Here is a 20,608-nt window from a genome sequence, read left to right on the forward strand (position 1 = left end):
GGATATACTCCTTGCTGGCCCTCATACTTTAATACAGTAATACAAGTCTCAAGACACTCACCAGCCTTCTTATGGACAAGGTTTTTACTCTTTATGGTCAATGGAACTGATATGACTCATAAATGTCTTATACATCTTATCTTATGACATATACAAGGAGGGTAATCAAAAACAGACTATCCAAAACAAACAGAAATACAGTCAATCACTTCACCCATAACACCTCAAAAATGTAGCCTAGCCTACCCATAGATCATACCGCCTCGTATTCTCCCACCATTTAATGCAGTAAGCGCCAAATGTACCTTGCTTACATTTCTCTTTTGTATTGTTCATACTCGCTATTGAGAATTCAAAGGAGGCTATTTCAATCATACAGTAAGTTGAACCCATTCAGTGGATTCTAGTGTTTTGAGTTCTTGCTGCTATGATGAAACCTGTCAGTATTAATAAAAACTGTGCTTTGGTGACATTCTGTGGTTAAAGTGTTTTATCGCCAATGAGACAACTGATCATAAGGGCTGTTCTATCCATTCTTCAAGTGTCACCAGCATTTTCGTACAAAAGACCACAGAGCATTCCACTTTATTATAATGTAAGTGCCACTTGCTTCCCAATCCTTACATTTCCAACACTTTTTGTCTCGTAGGATAGACCAGATGCATATTTTTAAGGTGATATGACCTACCAAAATTATCCCATGTAATGTCCCATTATGGAAAAAATCTGTTTCTTATTCTTCTGAGTTAGCCATTCTTTCAACAGACACAGAAAACAAAGGAAAATGAATAATTTTATTTTGTAGGCTACAATAGCTCATTATTGTATAGTGTCTTTGCCTTCATGTTTCTCATCTGATGCTTTAGGCTGGTCAGGCTGCATGATTGAGTCCTCATTCTTTGATGGTGGTATATTTTTGTTCTTTCCCATTTGGGCAAGTTCCTTGGCTGAAGGTGGCCGGACTACACAGACGGCAGCCTTGCCGTCACGGATGACTTGTGGCTTGGAAACAAATCCCACCATCATCTCCATTTGCTGCACCATCTGCTCCAGAGATGAGTCCTGCAGTTTCAAAGACACAAAAAAGTGAGATTTAGAGAGACTATTCTCAAGGCTGTCCAATTGTACAGTTTTGAAATGGTTTCAGTTACGCCTACTGCAACACAATGGTGTTGCTCGCTGAAAATGTCCTCTAAAAAAAAACTACACTATTTTTGGTGAGCACTGTTGCATGAATTGAGCTTTTGTTATTTTGGACTCACAGATGTAATACTGTGATTTGGCTGTAGGCTCAAAGAGAAGTGGCTAACTGTATGTGGAGCGTCAGACAACATACATATGGATGGATGGCACAAGATACAAGAATAAAAATCCTCACACCAGTATTACTGTTCCCATTATGTAATTTTACCTGTTACGGTGGTCTGGGACCACCCAGCCTAGCAGGTCTGGGATGTGCGTGTCTTTTATCTGTTTATCAGCTTCTTTCTCATCTGGATGCCACAAGATACCATTACATGACTTACACAATCCGCTACCAGTGGAGTATGTCACAGGCATGTGGGCATTAATCCCCACTTCTATGGGAAACTGCCCAACAGCGACGCCATTTTCTTCATTTGATCAATACCTGACACCAATGTCTGCCTGTAGCCTTTCTCTTTCAGTTCTAACTGACATAAGTTATTTTCTCACCAGTGGTATTGCGGTTTCTGCTCGTGCACGCCGCCCCAACCGTAGGGTGATTTTCACATGATCCTTCTTGTCCAGCCAGCTCTGGACTTGTTTCAGCTTGGTTGTGAGGTCATGGGGGGCGATATCAGAAGAAAATGTGAGCTCCTTCACTGACACAGGCCCTGTGGATAAAGAGCATTTCCATTTCACCATTCTGGGAACCCATTCGGTAAAAAAAAAGGGGGACATTTTTTATACTAGTTTTTATAATAACAGTAATAATAATATTACATACAATAGCACTTCTAGGTACTCAAAGTCACTTTACATAAACTGGGTAAAAACGACTTTATTTTTATTAGGAGAAAAACAAGTTCAAAGTTTAAATAAAAAATATATAAAAAAGGGGATTATGATTAGGTAGGGAATGCGAGTCTCCTGTCACCCATGTGAATGATTGGCAGTTGTTAATGGAGATGAAATTATGTCTGTCAGTGAGGTATGATTTGAACCAGGAGAGGGCAGTGTCAGTCATTCCAAGTGTGGATTTGAGGCATGAGATGAGTATGGAATGGTGTATGGTATCAAGGTGTGAGGATGTTGAGTGAGCTAGAGCAGGAGGTCATTTGTCACTTTGATGAGGGCAGTCTCTGTACTGTGTTTGGGGCGAAAGCTGGATTGAAGTTGTTCGTAGAGGTAATTTGTTTCTAGGTATGCAGTGATTTGGGTAGCCACAACACGTTCCAGGATTTTGGACAGAAATGGGAGGTTTGAGATGGGCCCATAATTATTGGGGGAGTTAGAGTCAAGACCAGGTTATTTGAGAATACCGGTCAGGGTGATGGAGGCGAGCTTTAGGGGAGGGGGAACAAATCCAGAGGACTAAAGCCCTCTGGGGGCCACTTTCTTAGTCCACTTCTTCCCAAGTGTATTCCTACAAACAACAACACTACATGTTTACGGCAGTGGTGCTGACAGATTCTGCTGTTGGCAGAATCTTGAGAGATTACCATTTCGCAAACTAGATTCTCTTCTCAGTGTGTGTAATTAGAAGAGTAATCTGGGAGAGCCTTCCGTACTTTGAGGCCTACATTGCAGCACAACCCTACATTGCCACACGGCCCTGCACGTTTGCATTTTACAACATCTGGAAGACCAGGGACAGGTACTTTATCCTCTATATCTTCTCTAGGCACCAAACAAATATATTTCTAAACAAGGTCCCAGGTTCCTAGGTGGGAAAGTACACACCTGCCTTTGCTTTCTGTTTCTCCCGCAACCTCAGCTGTTCTTCGTGGATCTGTTTGCCGCTCATTAGCCGGTAGACGGGGGGATCAGACTTATCGTTGAGCAGCACCAGCTTGAGGTCCTGCTCGTCCATGATCCTGAGGACGTCTGCGCGGTGCATGGTGCCCAAGTTCTCGCCCGTCTCGCTGATCACCTGCAGCTGACGCTGTTGGATCTTACGACCGACATTGTTGATGGTGACACGAGCCCGCGGGTCCTGCTTTTTCTTCTTCTTAGATGGGGTGGGAACCTCATCTACATCGTCCACTGTAGTGGAGAACGGAGACCATCGCCAAGAGGGTGCGATCACGTTACACCTCATGTTACATAATAGATATCTGGATGGTGCTCTCTGGGATCCAGAACTGCTGCCAGCACACACACCCCTCACAGCATGGCTCAGTGCCCACCTCAGGCAGCCTGCAGACATAACCTGGACCAGCAGAGACAATAATGTTGAAAAATGCAAACATCACTTAAAAATATGCCAAAGTAAAATACTATACTATACTATCAAGGTACTTAAGTACAGTTATAGAAACTGATATCGGCTGATTCGTTAACCAGATCCAAGTCCACTATGAGAATATGCTTTAGGCTGTGCTAACCAACTATTACTGGTTTCTATTGATGCTTCTCTCTCTGTTAGTGGTTAACCTCTCTCGGAGTCGCTGCTGGGACTGGACTCAACTAAGGCACATCGAGCCTTTTATACTGTCGGTTATGCCCGAATATGGGACTATACTGTCAGTCCTGGACGTGACGGTTATCTCTATGTATGGAGATCTGGGCAGAGGTTGCTGATGTCAGACTCCGTACATATGGCACGTTTAGGTCTCTATGACGACTTGGCAGGTCGATTGTCTCCATCTATGGGGATCTCCATATATAGGCTAGTGCTGGCAGATATGCCCTGAATGTTTTCTACAACAGTCCTTGAGTAAATGTACTTAGTTACTTTCCACCACTGATGCCTTGACAGCTGTCATTGTTGACCAGCTGAAAACAAGAGCCAGGGGCTCTGTCCATGAAGTCAAAACCATATTTTCTTTTGCCTAAAACAGACAGCTTGTGAACTCGGCTTTTACAACGAAGTAGAGAATAAGAGACATATAATGTCACAATGGGGATGCACCCGAGCATCTGAGGGCTTATAGCTCTGGTCCATAGCGTTAGAAGGAGTTCTTCTTCTTCTAACGCTATGTACCAGAGCTGCTGTGGGCTGGGCTCAGCTGCGTTGTTTACACAGTTAAATGTAAAATATAATCACTGGATGAACCTCGACAAATGACAGATTACGTGATGTATCTGACCACAGAGGTAGAGACAGCGTGGACAATGGAAAATCAGCTTGATTGCTTAGAAACAACGTCTGAATTCTGGTTTTGAGCGGATGTTCTTGGCTTTGTACAGTCAGTGTGTCGTTAGTGAGCGCAGTGCAGTGTACAGTGCAGTTTGATGGTACATGTCAATATAGTCTCTAGTCTGTTGATGGCTACTCCCATTTTTAAAGTAATCCTGCAAAAATAAATCTGCTATGAATGTTCAGCCTCGTTATAAAATAGGAGCTTACTGTTACTGTAGGTCAAAGTCGTATGTCCATGTTGATGTTTCTGTCTTCTTCTTCTTAAAATATATGGCAGACTAGCTTTAACATTAGCGCTTTGCTGCCCTCCACAGGTCACAATAATTGATCATGTCTCTGTCTCTGTCTCTGTCTCTCCCAGATTAGGCAGGGTTTTAAACTTTGCAGAGGGGATAGTACAGCAACTAGGGTAGACTCATTTTTTTTGTACAAAATACAACAGCAAAAGAAGACCTGTTGTAATGTAACACTGGTCAATACAATTTTGTGTATGGGACTGTTAAGCTGGCCATCTGACTGGAAGACCAGGAGGAATCAGGTTCAGGTGCTGGGGTCAGTTGATCCCTTGTTGATGCCAAAAGGGTTGAGAACGCCTACAGCCTGGTGGTTTATACAGGTGTGGTGTGTACTGTAGGTAAGGCACTATGTACAGTCGGTGGTAAAGGTTTCTTTCAAGTGTTTATTATTATTATTATTATTATTATTATTATTTGTGTTATCATTATTTTTGTTCCTGTTTTGTTTTTTTCCTATTTAAAAAAGGGTGATTGTGGTGTTGTAGTTTTCTTTTTGCCATTTTAGTCATTTCAGTCACTGACTATCATAGAGAAATGGTTATCAAGATCCTACATACAGTAGAAGTGTGCGAGTTATGACAGACAGACTCCATTGTATGACATTGTAATAGTTTTTTCAGTTGTCAGTAGTTGTAAAACATGTTTTATATCAGTGTCACGCTGGTGTCACTGTATGACAGTCGGTATCAAAGTATTCAGTGTGTGACACTATCATTGTGTTTTGTATATCAACCTTGATGAATGAGTATTGTGGGTTTTTTGCCTGAGGAAAAGTAAACACTCTTCTGTATTCATCCAGTGTTCACAGTGGTCAGCTATGCAAAGTCAGAGCTGCCTGTGATGTTAGTTTACATGTTCAGAGCTCTTGTTTGCACAACTGCTTCTTTCACTGAGCTGCAGGTACCGTTTTTATGCGAGGGCTGTTGAGAACTTCTGGGAACTCAGATTACAGGAAGGTCAGTATGAAATAGGGCTGGTGAATTAATATTCGAATATCGAATATTCCTTGAATATGGGGAAAATATGTATATTCGATATACGTATATATATATATTTTTTTAATGTTTATTTGACAGGGACAATACAAAAAACAATGTATCAAGTTATAAAAACAAACAAAAGATATGTTTTATTGCATCCGAGCACTTGATACATTGTTTTTTGTATTGTTTCTGTCAAAAAAAAAATATATATATTTTTTAATAATAATAATATTTGAATATATTCGAATATCTGCCAATTTTTAAGACCAATATTCGACTATAATTTCTGAGGAAAGTTGACAGCCCTAGTATGAAAATATCTCAATTATCTTCTAGAGATTGAATTTAAATTATGAAAAGAAATGTATACATCACAAGACCATTTGTGTTTGAATGAAACACAACAGTGAATGCATACCCTTACCAACTCCTATACTAAAATATGGGAGAGACTTCACATCCTCGCATGGCACTGAACAGCTTGATCATGGCTTGGATACTGATGTGTCTTCTCTGGATCAGCCCTGTTTGTGAGTAAATTATGTCAATAAGACTTATAGCATAATATGAATGTTGCTTTGTTCTTTTTTCACTTAGACTGTCTGTAATTTAAAATCATCCATGCAGTTATTTATGTTTTATACATTTTTATAGCCACGACTCATGACCAGAAAAATAAGGAAAACAAGAACAACTATTGCCATGAAATCAAAAACTGCTTGACTACGAATACAGCTATTTTGACTCTTGGTGAGACTATCACGTTTGTGAAAAGAGCTGTGACACAAAACGAGAGATCTGTTGGTGAGTTTCGAGTTTAGACTAATGCACATCTGTCCTTGAAAAAAGTTTGATCATTTATAACTATGCCCGATGTATTTATTTCTGTATGTGTAACTATGCCCAATGTATTTATTTCTGCATTTGTTCTGGGCCCCATGACAATGTATTGTACATCACAGTGCCCACACAGTATTTACTAAAAAACTAAATCCATAAATCAAGGAAGCACTGTTTGAGGATGGCTGTAAGGTAGAGAGGTTGTCTGAAAATTGGTGTGTGTTCTCATCATAGCCACCTGAGCAGTCATCTGCTGGGTGAAGCTGTAAAAGCAATTTCCCCATGGGGACCAGACCCTTGAGCGTTCCTGTCATTGCAGGGCACTTGGCATCCTGTTAATCCTTCCAGGTGTATTGTGGCTATCTGAAAAACGATTGTATGTGAAGTTGTTTTGTTAGCGACATACTGTATACCAGTAGAATGTTCACACCAAAAATGGAGAGCAGTTGCTTAGGCTTCTCTACCTTGGAAATGGACTTCAAAGGCTTGAGTGTGTAGCTGAAATTGATTTTCTTTTGTCTTCACAGGAACACATGAGAGTTGCAAATTCAATGATGAAATTCTGCAAAGAAATTGCACAATTACGTTGACTCAAAACAGATCTCTAGACAGTGAGTGTGACCTGCTCCTCCCTCAGTTTGTGAAACACTCAAAACAGTCCCTTTTTCAACACATGGCCATTTAGGAAAACCAAAACTGTGTTTCTCAACTTTCCAAACAGATCATTGCAAGAAGAGTGGGAGAAGCTACGGGAAGATAAAGCTGACGTCCTCTCTGCTCTACCTGTCAAAATGGCATGTCAAAAAAGACCTGTCTCTGTGTGTCCTCCTTGGGAATCACTGCAATACGAGCCTCATCCCAAAAGACATTATAGGTGAAACTGAGATGAGTAAGTAAGACAAATAAACTATTGCCATTCTTATAATAAGCACTACATACACTGTAAAATCCTGAGAGTGTTAACTCAACTCTGAGAGTGAAAAAAAGGACACTACCAAGAGTTAATTTAACTCTAATTTTGCAGTGTAAGTTAGTTTATTTGGAACTGGAACAACCATTGCCCAAGAGCACCGAAGTCTGACGTCACTGCCACTAGACTGCCAATAGAGGGCCTGTTCCACGGGTTTGTGGCTTTATTTTTTGTGTTGAAATCCCCATTTGGGAATCTTAGATCACATCATATAAGAACTGTGTTCCAAACATAAACACACCACCCTGGTGTTTTTGTCAGGGGGTGGCTCTGGATCGTCTATGATATTCATTCATATTTGATACAGCCTGTTTCTGACGAAAATGGAATTAATTCTGCCTTAAAAGTCTTAAGAACTACTACTTCCGGGTCTGAAATCACTGTCCCCACAGCAGCCGCGTTCATGGGAAATGTAGTCTTTGGGTTGTTTGACTCGTTTCTAGTGTGTTACTCTTTGGGTAAATGTGTACATTTACACCTTCCGTCGATGCTTCATATCCATATGAGTAAAAACGCCAGGGTGGTGTGTTTATTTTTGGAACACAGTTCTTATATGAAGCGATCTAAGATTCCCCAATGAGGATATCAATACAAAAAGTAAAGCCATGAACCTGCGGAAAGCGCCCTCTACTGGCAGTGATGTCAGGACTTCGGTGCTCTATAGGTAAGCAGTCGTAATTTGCGGATCAATTTGACATTTCCTGTTACCGAGTACTGAGTCCTGTTGTCATTATCCTGTTGTATTCCAGAGTGTAGATCTGGAATATATATATATATATATATATATATATATATATATATATATATATATATATATATATATATATATATATATATATATATATTCAGAATCCACCATTCTCTGTACGGTTTCAAATAGACTGTTAATGTACTTGTGTGTGAATGAATTACTTGAAAACATCGGACTCTAAACTGACAGTGACTTACGCCTCTATATATTCATGTTGTTTGTAGATAGATGGATGGGTACATATAGAATGCTAACATCTACTTATTTATGAATTTATAGACAACTGCAGACTGACCTGTTTGAACACACATATACAATGCAGTGAAGCCACATATAACACAGAGTTCTGCAGTAGTAAAGGTATGTGTCCACCTTATGCCAGCATGACCCACTGAAACATAGTCTCTCGACATACCAAGGATGAGACCACACTGTTCACATTGTTTCACAGGTTCAAAGAAGAGATGGTTGAACAGAATTCCTATTCAATGGCTTTTGCTAGTTTTCTATGCCAGCTAAGAAGAAATGGCTGGCTAATAGTGATGAGCGGGTCGGGTTTTTTCATGACTCGGCCCGCCCCGCCCCGCGACGGAACCCAACCCGCCTCAACCCGCTCCGCGAACCCATATATAAATCTATGGCTCAACCCGCCCCGCGACCCGCGTTTTTTTTTTTATTCTGTAAAATCATGGTTAGAAAATAATCCCCAAGTGTATTCAAACTGTTTTATTGTTATTATTCTTATTCTTATTAGGAATAAAGACAAAACAAGAGCCCGCTTACCCACAGCCCGCATAATTGCCTCTGAAATTCTGACTCGACCCACCCGCGCCGCGGGTTGACCCGCGGGTCCCGCGGGTTACGGGTCGACCCGCTCATCACTACTGGCTATTGTTACTTGACCAAAGTTGCAAAGGACAGAACACAACAGGAAACTGAGAATAAATCAGTGTAGACAGCTATTAATGATTTGAGTAACTAATAATTTCTGTCAGCTTACAGCTTACAAAATATAAGTCACACAAGTATTTCTATATTTTAGGAAGCTCTGTCACTCATCTCCAGTTGTGTTTATTAATTCATTAAGAATACCTGGGACAAACTGAATTTATAATAAGCATGGCTGGTTGTGCTATAAAATACATCCTTGTATTATTCATTCATCATGAAAGTTTTGGGTCATATTTGAATTGCCAAGCTACTTGTACGTATACGTCAAGGCCATGCTCACAACACACTCCAATTATTATTATGATGGTGTTGAAAAATACCCCTTAGTGGGAAACCTTGTTGTTCACTGGGATGAAATCTGATGTCTCCCTGTCTTAGATTTAACCAAAAACAAATACTTTATTAATATAACTGAATCGAACAACAGCTGTTACAACTGTCATAACCCTGTGACAAAGCCGGAGGAAAAGATACGTTTGGATACACAACTTGTCGGAGAGATCGACCCAAGCAGCGCTGCGTAAGTTCTACTGTTCCTTAAGCTAAATTAAATCCAGTTAGTTGCAAACCGGTGTCTTACACCACAAATAACCCATCTACAAGCCCTTTTGTCAGCCTAAGGTCTGCGTAACAAAACATTTTAATGCAAATTTAAATGCTATTTAAAATGGAGTTTAAATAAATGCACATGTAACATGTTCACATTCTTAGAAGAGAATAAAGGTCACCAGATTTGTTATTTTGATTCTGATTATTATTTAGTATTTACAATGGCTCAGACACCAGCAATCACCTGTTCTCCACTTCTTTCAACAGTGACATCATGAAACATATGTCCTCACTGATCCCTAAGATGAATGGGTCTTCAGTCGAGGTGGACATAGGGGAAGTCATGGGTACAATAGTGACCCAGGAAGTTGATGTGGATTTTGAGGCGATCTACTTTGGCTACACCTCCCCTAACTCTAGCTCAAGCGTAGGTGGCATTTCTTTGATACAATATATATCGTAATAGTTATTTAATCAGGGTCCTGGAAGATTGCTGTGGCTTTCTGATGTGTTTTGTACATTTGGAGAAGGCTTATGACCGCAGGAGATCTTTCTTTACTGAGGGCCATCCAATCTCTATTTGCACAAAACGAGAGCTGTGTCCGAGTCGTGCTCGGTGGGGGTTGGCCTCCACCATGGTCTGCACCCTGATATCTATCCTGTTTGTGATATTCATGGACAGAATTTCAAGGCGCAACCGCAAGGTCATGGAGGGGAGGGTTTATGGTTCAGTGGGCTGAGGATTGCATCGCTGCTTCTTGCAGATCCTGATGGCAGAATCGGTCTGTGACTCTCAGCACTCAAAAGATCAGTTCACAACAGAGTGTGTAGTGGCTGGGATGAGGATCAGCACCTCTAAATCTGAGGCTGCACACACTCACTCACACACACACTCACACACACACACACACACACACACACACACACACACACACACACACACACACACACACACACACACACACACACACACACACACACACACACACACACACACACACACACACACACACACACACACACACACACAGAGATATAGGTCTACCACCATCCTGTTACAAATTACAATTGTACAGTAGGGGTATGGAAAATGTATAACTGGATTCAGCCTCAAACAGATATTTCTGTACTTTTACGCCGAAGTATCAAAATTAGCTAAATTAATCCTGTTATGATGCTTGCGAGGCTTCACAAATTGGGATTACTTAATGCTAGCCTATTCATGAAAATGAACGAAAAACTGAATAGACGAAAACACTCATCACCTATGTTGTTTCCTACAGATTATGGAGAGCAAAGATCGATTGCTTGACTATTCAACATCTGTTTCACTGTCGAAGGAAGCATTTGACCAAGCATACAATGCAAACAATGGTACCCAGGTACCATTTGTAGCTGTTTTCAGATTCATCAACATGGCTAAGGTAAAAAAAAACTCTCCAAGCAGTCACAGATAATTGTCCCATAGATATTATTCATAATTATATAACTATTGTTCCACGCAGGATGAATTAAACAGCAGTATTTTACACAATGAGACTATAGCAGTTGAAATGGGAGTAGCTGTTTCTAATCTCACAGATAAAATACTCATCTCTTTTCGACATGTCAAGGAGGTATGTCTATAACTATATTATTATTATTTGTATTACTATTTTTAATAATATGAATATTAATTTGCCTATCAATGTCACAATTTTTCTAGAAAGGCATTCCCTCATGTCGCTCGTGGAATGGTGAAGGTATTGTCTTGCCCCTTATTTTACAACTGCACATGTAAGGCTTTGCATTGTTTTTCTTCGCTACGTTTGGCTGCATGATCTGATATCTGATCTATGATCTCAACCAAAACCAACCAGTTCATTGTGCTTCATGTAAAACAATGTGGTTACTGTTGTAGGAAGCCTCCCAAAATGGACAGATGAAGGATGTCTGACTGTCTATGTTGGAGACAACATAGATTGCAAGTGCACACACTTGACATTCTTTGCTGTGCTAATGGTACACAACGCTTCCCATATGTTCCTTCTTTCTTTGTTTTGTAATAATTTATTCACATTTTCAGGCATTAGCACACTAAAATTATTTTTTTGCTGTCTACTCTTTGTCTGTTGTTTTACAAATTGTCCAGTCTCAGCCCACCATCTCCATCACTGACCTAAACTTTCTCACCTACATCACCTACGTTGGCTGTGGCCTGTCCGTGTTTTTCTTGGGAATATCCTTCTTCATGCACTTCACAAGGTGAGAAAAGAGCGAGAGAGAGAGAGAGAGAGAGAGAGAGAGAGAGAGAGAGAGAGAGAGAGAGTGAGAGAGAGAGAGAGGCTGTATTGAGGGAATGTAGCAACTTTCAAATTGGCGTTCCTATTTTGGGCATGTAATTAATAGCGAAAACCTTTCAAAACATAAAAAAAACGAATAGAATTTAAGTTTCTAATTATTTTCAGAGAAGTCATTATTACTAGAAGGTTTCTCATTATAATGACTAACAGTCTTTTAACATCTTTTATTATTTTCTTTTTTTTAATCACATTTGCAGTAAGTAATGCATCCTGTGTGGATTTTTTTCATCAATGTTATCAAGGTTGTAAAGTATGTGTAATCATGTAAAGTAGGAAAATGAAACTGTTGAAGAGCAGCCTCTGTGTTGGAGTTCCGGGATTGCAAGGACGGCTGTCTATAGCTGATCCTTTTTCCTAATGAAAAAGTCTTGAACTGTACAGTATATGGTTGTGCAAATTATTCATTTGGAATAATTGTAGCGATCTTACGGTTCACAATCCTAGACCTCACAGCTTGACTTTTCATTCTGAATATAAGACTTGCATCACATTTTTCACAGATATTCTGCTGGCTCAAAGTTACAGCTACTCTTTTTTGCATAATTGTTGTCCTGCGCAATCATAATTATTTTTAATCATCATTTTAGGCATTCAGAGCAACTTAAAAGAACCATTGTATAGTAGTCACAGAGTATATTTCACTGACATTACAAATAACAAATACAAGGGTTAGAGGGTTAGAGTGTGATTCTATATAGGAAGATGAGGAGATAAGGAGGAAATTACCTGTCTTGAACAAAACCTGGCCATGCACTGCTCCTTCTGGCCTGGTCACGGTTGCAGCAACAAAGCTGAAAACCCGGGGAGATAGATCATTTTCCGCCATAGCGCCCAGCCGCTTACACTGTGGAACGAGCTTCCACCCCATGTTAGAGCGTCTCAAACCCTGCCTGTGTTTAAATCATGTTTGAAAACTCACTTGTAGGCTACTCCTTGGCGTTTGAAAATTCAGATTGAGAAGCTGTTGTTTCCTCTAGGCATTGTGTCTAATGTTGTCCCGTTTATTGTGTGTTGTTTTGCTCTTGTTTATTTTAGTATTTTGTTACTGAGTGTACAGCACTTTGGTTCAACACTGTTGTTTTCAATGTGCTCTATAAATAAAGTGGATTGGATTTGGATTGGATTGGATTGGTTGCAGAAGTCCCTATCCCAGACAGACGGTAGTATAATCTGGCAAGATACTAATGTGTCTGAGCTTCAGAAGTCTGCGTCTTCAGCCACAATTTGAAAACCCACCTCTTTAAACATAAAGCTGCACGTGCATGTACCTGCTTGCTCAGGGGATTAATTGAATCTTGACCATCAGGTGAAAATTTGTGTCAGATCCTGTGTCTAGGTGAGACGTGACCTTTGACACGATCTAAATGTCTCAACAGAAGAGCAGGGAGACAAAATACAACCACCCCAATTGTATTACATTGTATTAACATACTCTACCATACAGATTAGACAAAATTATATTTTATTCATGTAAGAAAGTGACATAGTGCCGCTCTGTTCAACCCCACCTTGTCTGTATGTTGTCGGCCACTTACTGTAATTAGATGCTATACATATACTGGTTACTGGATGTACTGAATGTTGATCACTACTCCTACATCTCTGTCATGATCACATATATTTATTCCCAAATCATTTAACTAAACTACTACCTAAATTAATCAAAGGAACCAAAAGAAACAGTAGCGATACATATGACCTGTCTAACATTTTGTCCTGTCCTCCCAGGGGGAGTAGCAAGGCCAACAGTACCACAAAGGTCCTTATGCAACTCTTTTTGGCCATGTTACTGCTCAACCTCGCCTTCCTCACCAATAAAGGCGTGGCAGATCTAAAGAGCCATGTGGGCTGCGTGATGATGGCTGTCATTATGCACTACGCCCTGCTGGCAACATTCACCTGGTTCGCTGTGGAGGCCTTCCATTTGTGTCTGCAGCTCTACAAGGCTGGCAAGGTCACCATCAGTCACTATGTGCTCAAAGTCTCCATTGCCGGTTGGGGTAAGTTGTGACAGCCGCCTTTCCTCTGAAGTATCAAGGATGCATTTGAGGATGAAATGAAAACCAGAAAAAAAACACATTAACAAATTTCACCTCTAATGACATGCTCAAAATAGGGACAACATCAGGTTGAAAGTGATCACTAAAAATACTTATATTTGTATTGATTGATTGAGCACTTTATTGAAAATTAATTAAAAAGGATAAAAGTACAAATTGTGGCTTATAGGCCTACCACCTTCCATGCATAAAATGTAGCTCATGAACACTGATTAGCATGGGGTTGAGGGAGTAAGCCCCCATCGATATGGACCCTGGTTCAGGTAAAAACAAAGAATGGAGGTTCCTTTGGCTTGAAAGAAAAGAAAAATGCATTCCCTCCATTTTTTAGGCTCTCTGTTACTGTATGCCTTTGAGGTTTGAGCTGTTTTTTTTGTTTTGTTTTTTACCATTATTGCTTGTTTGAGCATTAAAGTCATACTAAACAGTCCCTCCTGGTTAATAATAAAGTTAACCTGTCCGCTCTTTTTCTCTTTTCATATCAAGTACTGCCGAGTATTGTTGTGACCACCATCTTCAGCCTGGGAAAATATGGTGAACAGGTCATCATCACCGAGGATAACGCTCAGGTCACCATGTAACTAACAGTATTTCCTAATCCTACACGATAATTATTTTTGTTTTATTCAGTCTATTCTGTATTGTGTGATGAAATCCCACAATACAAAGGGTATTGCATAACTGGGTGGAGCATGCATTTCCAACTTGCATGGAAATGTAAATCCCAATAACAACAGCTGTTGGTTGCGTTTACCTGTTAAATTGTCTGCGGCTGTGACATGTCATGTGGTGCAAGATAAGTTCAACATTCTAAAAGAGCCCTGTAGATTAATTGTATAGGGCACTTTGTTTGCGGGTTAATTAAAACTTTTCCTTTCTGTACCGAGGTGCTGGATAACAGACAACAATGTCCACTACTTTGTCAACGTGGGCTACTACGCCGTGGTCTTCATCTTCACTTTCACCACCTTTGTGGTGGTGCTTTGCTGGCTCTGTTACATGCAGAGCAGCACTGTGAGCAGGAAAGACATGTGGACCGTGTTGGGTCTGTGCTGCATGCTGGGCATCACGTGGGGATTCGCTTTCTTGGCTCACGGCGTCTTGCAAGTGCCCGCCTACTACATTTTCACCATTCTCAATTCTTTCCAAGGTATTCACAGCTATCGTATGGTTAACAAGTTGCAACTATTTAACACTCCATCCCCCCCAATTATTTTACATTCTGATCTATTTATTCACAGATCCGTTCATGATAACCAGTTACAGTAGGAAACGAAATTGTACAATTTGAATTGGCACAGTATTTAAAAAAAAAAAAATTGCCTTCAGGAAGTACATGGTATAATGCAATGTTTCTTAAAGTGGGGTCCGGGGAGTCGGGGACCCCAAGGGGTCCTTGAGGGGGTTCCAGGAGGTCCCTAGTTAATATACTGTAGCGTCAAAATCCCTTTTAACCACTTTAACCCTGTATACGTAGGCTATTTGAAAATAGCCAATCTACAAGCTGACAATGTAATGTCAGCTTGTAGATGTGAGCTTGCAGATATGCTGTTTTCAGAACATCTTGAAAAAATATGTAAAATATATATATTTTAACAACACAAATGTTATATGGAGTTTCTTGGCACAAAATATTTTAAGATGGGGTCAAATTTATACATATCAATTTGGGGGTCTGCGATATGAAAGAAGTTTGAGAACCACTGGTTTAATGGTTCTGATAGTGATCTTCTATGTAGGTGTGATCTTGTGCAGTATTGCCTTCCTGTATGATTGACTAATCTTGTTACTTGGCAGGCTTTTTCCTGTTCCTCTATTACTACAACACCAGGCAGATAAGAGGAGACGGCAATGACAAGGAGAGACGTTCCAGCTTGAAGGCAACCATTCAAACCATTGTGGCCTATGAAAACCCCTACACTGATTATTAAGGTTAAGGTAGTTGCTAAGGAGTCAACAGAAAGCAGTTAGACTGAATTGTAGACTGACGTTGGGAAAGAGGTCCAAAGTGTACTTGTTTTTTACACAATCATAAGACAAAGACTGTGATAATACAAGTAAGACGCGTTCACGCGGGAAGTGAACGTGGCTTCCGGGGGAAGGGGCGGGCTTAAACGCAACCTTGACAGGTGTGTTCAGTTTTCAAAGACCTTTCATTTGATAAATGCAGGGATGCACAAACCTTTTAAGCAATTTTCCAGAAATACTGATCCATTCTTGTTGAGACCCAACTAAGTGTAATATTTATTCATGATAATGAACCACATTAAAGGTATAGTAGGCAACATTAAGCCTAAATTAAAAAAATATTTATATATATATTTTTTGCATTTTTTCCCCTCTATCAGCCACTATATAATGATGCTGGGGTGTTTTCCTGCATTGAAACACAGTCCTCTTTCTGAAATCCGTATTTTCCCTACTGTTTATGTTTATGTTATGTTTGTCGGGACGTAAATTAACGCACGCATGTGCGCGTCCGTGTCCGTGTAAACTTTTTAATTTCGGTTTTAAAACGCTCTCAAACTTCTTTTTTGAGGCACAGAATTTACTTTTAAGATAGCGTTTGGATAGAATTTAGTTGTTTAACTTCATATATGTGGTCAATTTATCATGAAAGAGCCTATTTAAAAATAAAAATTCAGAGAACCGGCAGGGGCGGGCAGTAACACCCATTGTATCCGAATAAAACAACCTATTTTCGGCATGGCCAGTTTAGAAGTCCCCTTAACTCTATGGAAGTCACCCCCTGGTGGTCGGGGAAACGAACTGCAGTTTTTTTCTTTGTTTATCTCTGAACTTGCCTACAATCCCTTTAAACCCTACAGTACTGTATATACTTTGTTGACCGGGCTCCCCCAGGGGTCTATACTTTTTCCTTCTTTATCAAATCTGTTGCAAATGAGTATTGTTGCAACACGTTGTGAGCTCATACTGTAGATCTGATATTTTTGGCTAATGTTCACCTATTTTTGCCGAATGTTCCTGATCCGTCCAGAAGAGTGTCTGTGTGTGTGTGTCCAGGGCTAATCTCAGTTAATCAAACTAATCTATTTAATAGATTATTCCAAAAAATATATATATTTGAATAAAATAATCAATTTTGAATTTGCAACTTTGAATATGCAACAGTTAATTGGACTACGGTAATCGATTTAGTCAATAATAAAAAAATCTATTAGGAGTTACATATCTAAATGTAAAAACATTTAGATATGTAAAAATATCTAAATGTATCCAAAAAACACACTTCTCGATTTTGAGATAAATCTGAAAAGTAATCGATAGTATAGTTATATATAGTTAGTATAATATATAATAGTTAGTGTAGCCCACATTAGTCCGGTGCCCGTTGAGTTTAACACATTTTTATAATGGATGAGTAGATCATACATGAGTCATAGATAGTGGCCTGAGAACCAATAGTTCCCGAGCCATGCAGACACACAGCGAACCACAAGGCTACTGAGCTGGTCAGATATGCCATAGATGACTGATGTCAAAGGCTGACCACATGAAGTCCGGGATCCACATGAGAACCATGCTGTTAGATCCTGTCTTGTTAATTAACTTTTGATGCTGGCTTGGCGAGGTCAGTTTGCATTATTCTGGAATGTAATGTGACGTTTCAAAGATGTCATAGCTACAGAAGGTTGTCCTATGTAAGGTGGGTTTGAGTGGTGTGAGCAATAGCATTGTGTGTACAAGTACATTTGAGCGTGTAGGACAGGTCCTAACACTGTCTAGAGGCGAAGTAGTACACAAATCCTACAAATGGTCTCCTAAGTAGGCGTGGTTGTCTTCTCCCCCGACCATCCCACCACCCTCCCCTCTCTGGCTGACAATGTCATGTGGATGTGTATTTGTGTATTTTCTTCAAAGAAAATAAATGCTTTACATGTTTGAAAGTAAACTATTATTGGCAAAGATGCTTTTAAGAAACCTATGAAATTCCCACTACAAACACACACATGTTAACCATATATATATATATATATATAAAAAATATTATATATACCTTATAAATAAAAGGCCCTTATTTATAAGGTATATATTTTACCACTATAGACCATAGTATGTTTAGAAAATTAGCATGAATGTTATGTTTAGCAAAATGTTATGATTCCCAAATCATACCCCATCAACCAAGACAGTTAATAATGGAACATTATATTATTGAGCATTGGAACACACATTTTATTTATTTTTTAATATGTCCATAATGATTTTCACGTACTATAATATTCACATATATAATCTCAGTTAATCAGTTTTTAGAACATCTTATAGGGACAGAGCATAGAGTTAAAAAATCACACCCTGTGTGAAGGTAGCGGCGCCTTTGATACATTATGTCATCGATATGTGTTTAAAATGTGTTTATAGCCATGTGTCACGTGAAGCTTGACCAATCACTTTGTTGACTGGTCTGACCAATCAGAACGTTGACGGGTCTGACCAATCAGAGCGTTGACGGTGAACACGGACAAAGTCAGGTATAGAGCAGGATCCGCTCTATACCTAAAGGTATAGAGCGTCTGACCAATCAGAACGTTGACGGGTCTGACCAATCAGAACGTTGACGGACCTGACCAATCAGAACCTTGGCGGGCCTGACCAATCAGAACGTTGACAGACCTGACCAATCAGAACGTTGACGGAAAAGCCAGGTATAGAGCAGGACCGCTCTATACTATGTATAGAGCGGCGCCAGCGCCGCTAAAAATAAGGGACAGAGCCCTCTATGTCTCGTCCGTCTGCAGATGGACTCTTCAGATATCTTCCCAGAGTGTGTTGATGGGCTAGAGAAAGGTCGATAACAAAGTAGATTTTCTCCTAATTTGTGTCTTTAAAAAAAGCCATTTTAGTATGAAAATCTTGTACATATTGTGTGGCTTGTGATGATTGGGTCCAATATTTAGTTCAGTATCCATGGAGCTAAGGAATGGTTCAGAAGCTGTGTTCACGTTGACTCTTCCATTGGAATCTATAGACCAATTAATTGTTTACTAACATTGAGACTGGATGCGCAGGTGATTGTTTCACGCAATCAATTTCCAACCTGTTGTTTCGGGGTGCGCTAGTTTCAGCACACCCCAACCCCCTCTTGTGTGTTGGCTACTGTGGCACGTCCTGGCGAGACCTGATAGAATGGGTTTCATTTAGCGCATACTGGTTGCACTCATACTGGTTCTTATCAGTGTGACGTCGTCTGTTAAGGGGTCTATAGACTCCAACTTGCTTCCTGTCTCCTAAAAAGGTGTCCACCTACGTCACGCAGAAACGGGAAGTAAACCGGAGATTGCGTATCTTGCTAAATGAATAATCTTTGGTCTGGTGTAGTGTAGCCCTACCTCTATGGTGTAGCCTCGGAAACCCATGCTTTTTTTTAGGTGTAGTGCTACTGACAGACAGGGAACTTTTGTTCCACCTCAGAAAGTTTAATCACATCATGTTTTACATTTTTAACCTTACATGAAATCAATTATGACCCAAAATATTGATTTATATCATGACATTAGAAATTATACCTTATGAACTTAATGACCATTCATTTTCTGTATTTTAGCAATTTTAGTATTTTTACTAAATTTTACCAGATGTCAGTGAAGTGACAATTTAAGGACTTTAAAGACCTTTTTAATACCCCCAAAAAAGTAAGAGAGAAAGGAAAAACACTATCACTGCATCAAAAATAATCAACAAACTATAAAAAGGAGTAATATTTCTGCAATTGCTGCAGAACTTGTATATCTAGTCATTTGGGGGCATAAACAAGAAATTGAAGGATATGCATGTTCACACATCATGTATAGGCTACTTTAGTTTACATTCCATTTTACAATTTTTTAAATATTTTATTTTTTAACATTTTGGACAAAATAGACAATTTTACACCGAGGTGCCCGGATGTCCCTAGTGGTAGCCCTGAAACATGACTGTCATAGAACTTCAACAGTGTCTGCATGTTCTCCCTTTTTGACCTTATCGGGTGGGAGGTGTAATGCACTCTGATACATACATAACTCTGTGAACAAAATGGCCACCAATCGGATTAAAATGCTTTTTTATTGAACAATACGGAACAGTACAGGCCAAAAAGGGAGAATGTTGGTGTTCATCCATGACCATGAGTGCCCAGTGTCCACCTATCCTGTTAATTAACCTATGGAGTGAGAGTAAGAAAATTGTGTTGACAACCAAGTAGCCAATCATACGACCGTCCGCTCCTCCTGGTTATGGGATCCGGAACCCTGTTTTCGCTGGGTTCAATACAGTACCCGCCCCCTTTCACAGTTCTAAACCCAGATAGATAGCTTAGCTATATATATATAAATAAATATATATATTTATTTATTTCGTGTAAACGAATTGTGTGTAAAAGTAGTGGAAATGCAAAACTATATTAATCAAATGAGCCAGAGTAAACTCAGATATGTTTGCTAAACTAGTGATTGTCTCGCAACCAACTAATCTCAACCAATCACAGCGCGACCCACGGTCGCTCTGGGCTATGGGACTGAGACGTGACGAATGGG

At 39.8% G+C, this 20,608-nt stretch overlaps 2 protein-coding genes and 1 long non-coding RNA gene across 4 annotated transcripts; 2 read left to right on the forward strand and 1 right to left on the reverse strand.

Moving 5' to 3' along the window:
- Nucleotides 1-780: 780 nt before the first annotated feature.
- Nucleotides 781-4,583, reverse strand: mtif3 (mitochondrial translational initiation factor 3). The gene is made up of 4 exons (XM_084081973.1): nt 4,535-4,583; nt 2,926-3,394; nt 1,696-1,856; nt 781-1,062 (listed from the first exon to the last, which is right to left on the reverse strand). The coding sequence occupies exons 2-4, from the start codon at nt 3,389-3,391 to the stop codon at nt 820-822; spliced, it is 870 nt and encodes a 289-aa protein (XP_083938099.1). The 5' UTR covers nt 3,392-3,394; nt 4,535-4,583; the 3' UTR covers nt 781-819.
- A 907-nt stretch (nt 4,584-5,490) lies between these two features.
- LOC311063233 lies at nt 5,491-7,338 on the forward strand. 2 transcript variants are annotated; one of them, XR_014602558.1, is made up of 5 exons: nt 5,491-5,579; nt 6,014-6,136; nt 6,261-6,414; nt 6,987-7,057; nt 7,168-7,338. It is a non-coding gene; the product is annotated as an uncharacterized lncRNA (long non-coding RNA). The 2 variants fall into 2 exon arrangements; XR_014602559.1 differs by lacking the exon at nt 5,491-5,579 and having other exon boundaries at nt 5,920-6,136.
- A 1,108-nt stretch (nt 7,339-8,446) lies between these two features.
- On the forward strand, nt 8,447-16,120 carry LOC311063525 (adhesion G-protein coupled receptor G2-like). The gene is made up of 12 exons (XM_084083005.1): nt 8,447-8,527; nt 9,497-9,638; nt 9,935-10,094; nt 10,951-11,091; nt 11,173-11,283; nt 11,373-11,409; nt 11,568-11,668; nt 11,799-11,911; nt 13,738-14,009; nt 14,556-14,646; nt 14,957-15,219; nt 15,867-16,120. Exons 3-12 carry the CDS (start codon nt 9,942-9,944, stop codon nt 15,998-16,000), a joined length of 1,416 nt encoding a protein of 471 aa, XP_083939131.1. The 5' UTR covers nt 8,447-8,527; nt 9,497-9,638; nt 9,935-9,941; the 3' UTR covers nt 16,001-16,120.
- The last annotated feature ends 4,488 nt before the right edge of the window (nt 16,121-20,608 follow it).

The sequence above is a fragment of the Gymnoscopelus microlampas genome, assembly GCF_963454915.1.
Source record: "Gymnoscopelus microlampas genome assembly, chromosome: 16".
NCBI lineage: Eukaryota > Metazoa > Chordata > Actinopteri > Myctophiformes > Myctophidae > Gymnoscopelus > Gymnoscopelus microlampas.

Bases quoted from the DNA above. Each gene is read 5' to 3' on its own strand.
- mtif3 (XM_084081973.1), bottom strand. From the start codon at position 3,391: ATGTCTGCAGGCTGCCTGAGGTGGGCACTGAGCCATGCTGTGAGGGGT. The intron at 1,857-2,925 runs GTGTGTACTTTC...CTTTATCCACAG, and splicing joins GAAACAGAAAGCAAAGGCAG to GGCCTGTGTCAGTGAAGGAG. The intron at 1,063-1,695 runs GTGAGAAAATAA...TTGAAACTGCAG, and splicing joins CAGAAACCGCAATACCACTG to GACTCATCTCTGGAGCAGAT.
- LOC311063525 (XM_084083005.1), top strand. From the start codon at position 9,942: ATGAAACATATGTCCTCACTGATCCCTAAGATGAATGGGTCTTCAGTC. The intron at 11,410-11,567 runs GTATTGTCTTGC...TTACTGTTGTAG, and splicing joins TCGCTCGTGGAATGGTGAAG to GAAGCCTCCCAAAATGGACA. The intron at 11,669-11,798 runs GTACACAACGCT...CAAATTGTCCAG, and splicing joins CATTCTTTGCTGTGCTAATG to TCTCAGCCCACCATCTCCAT.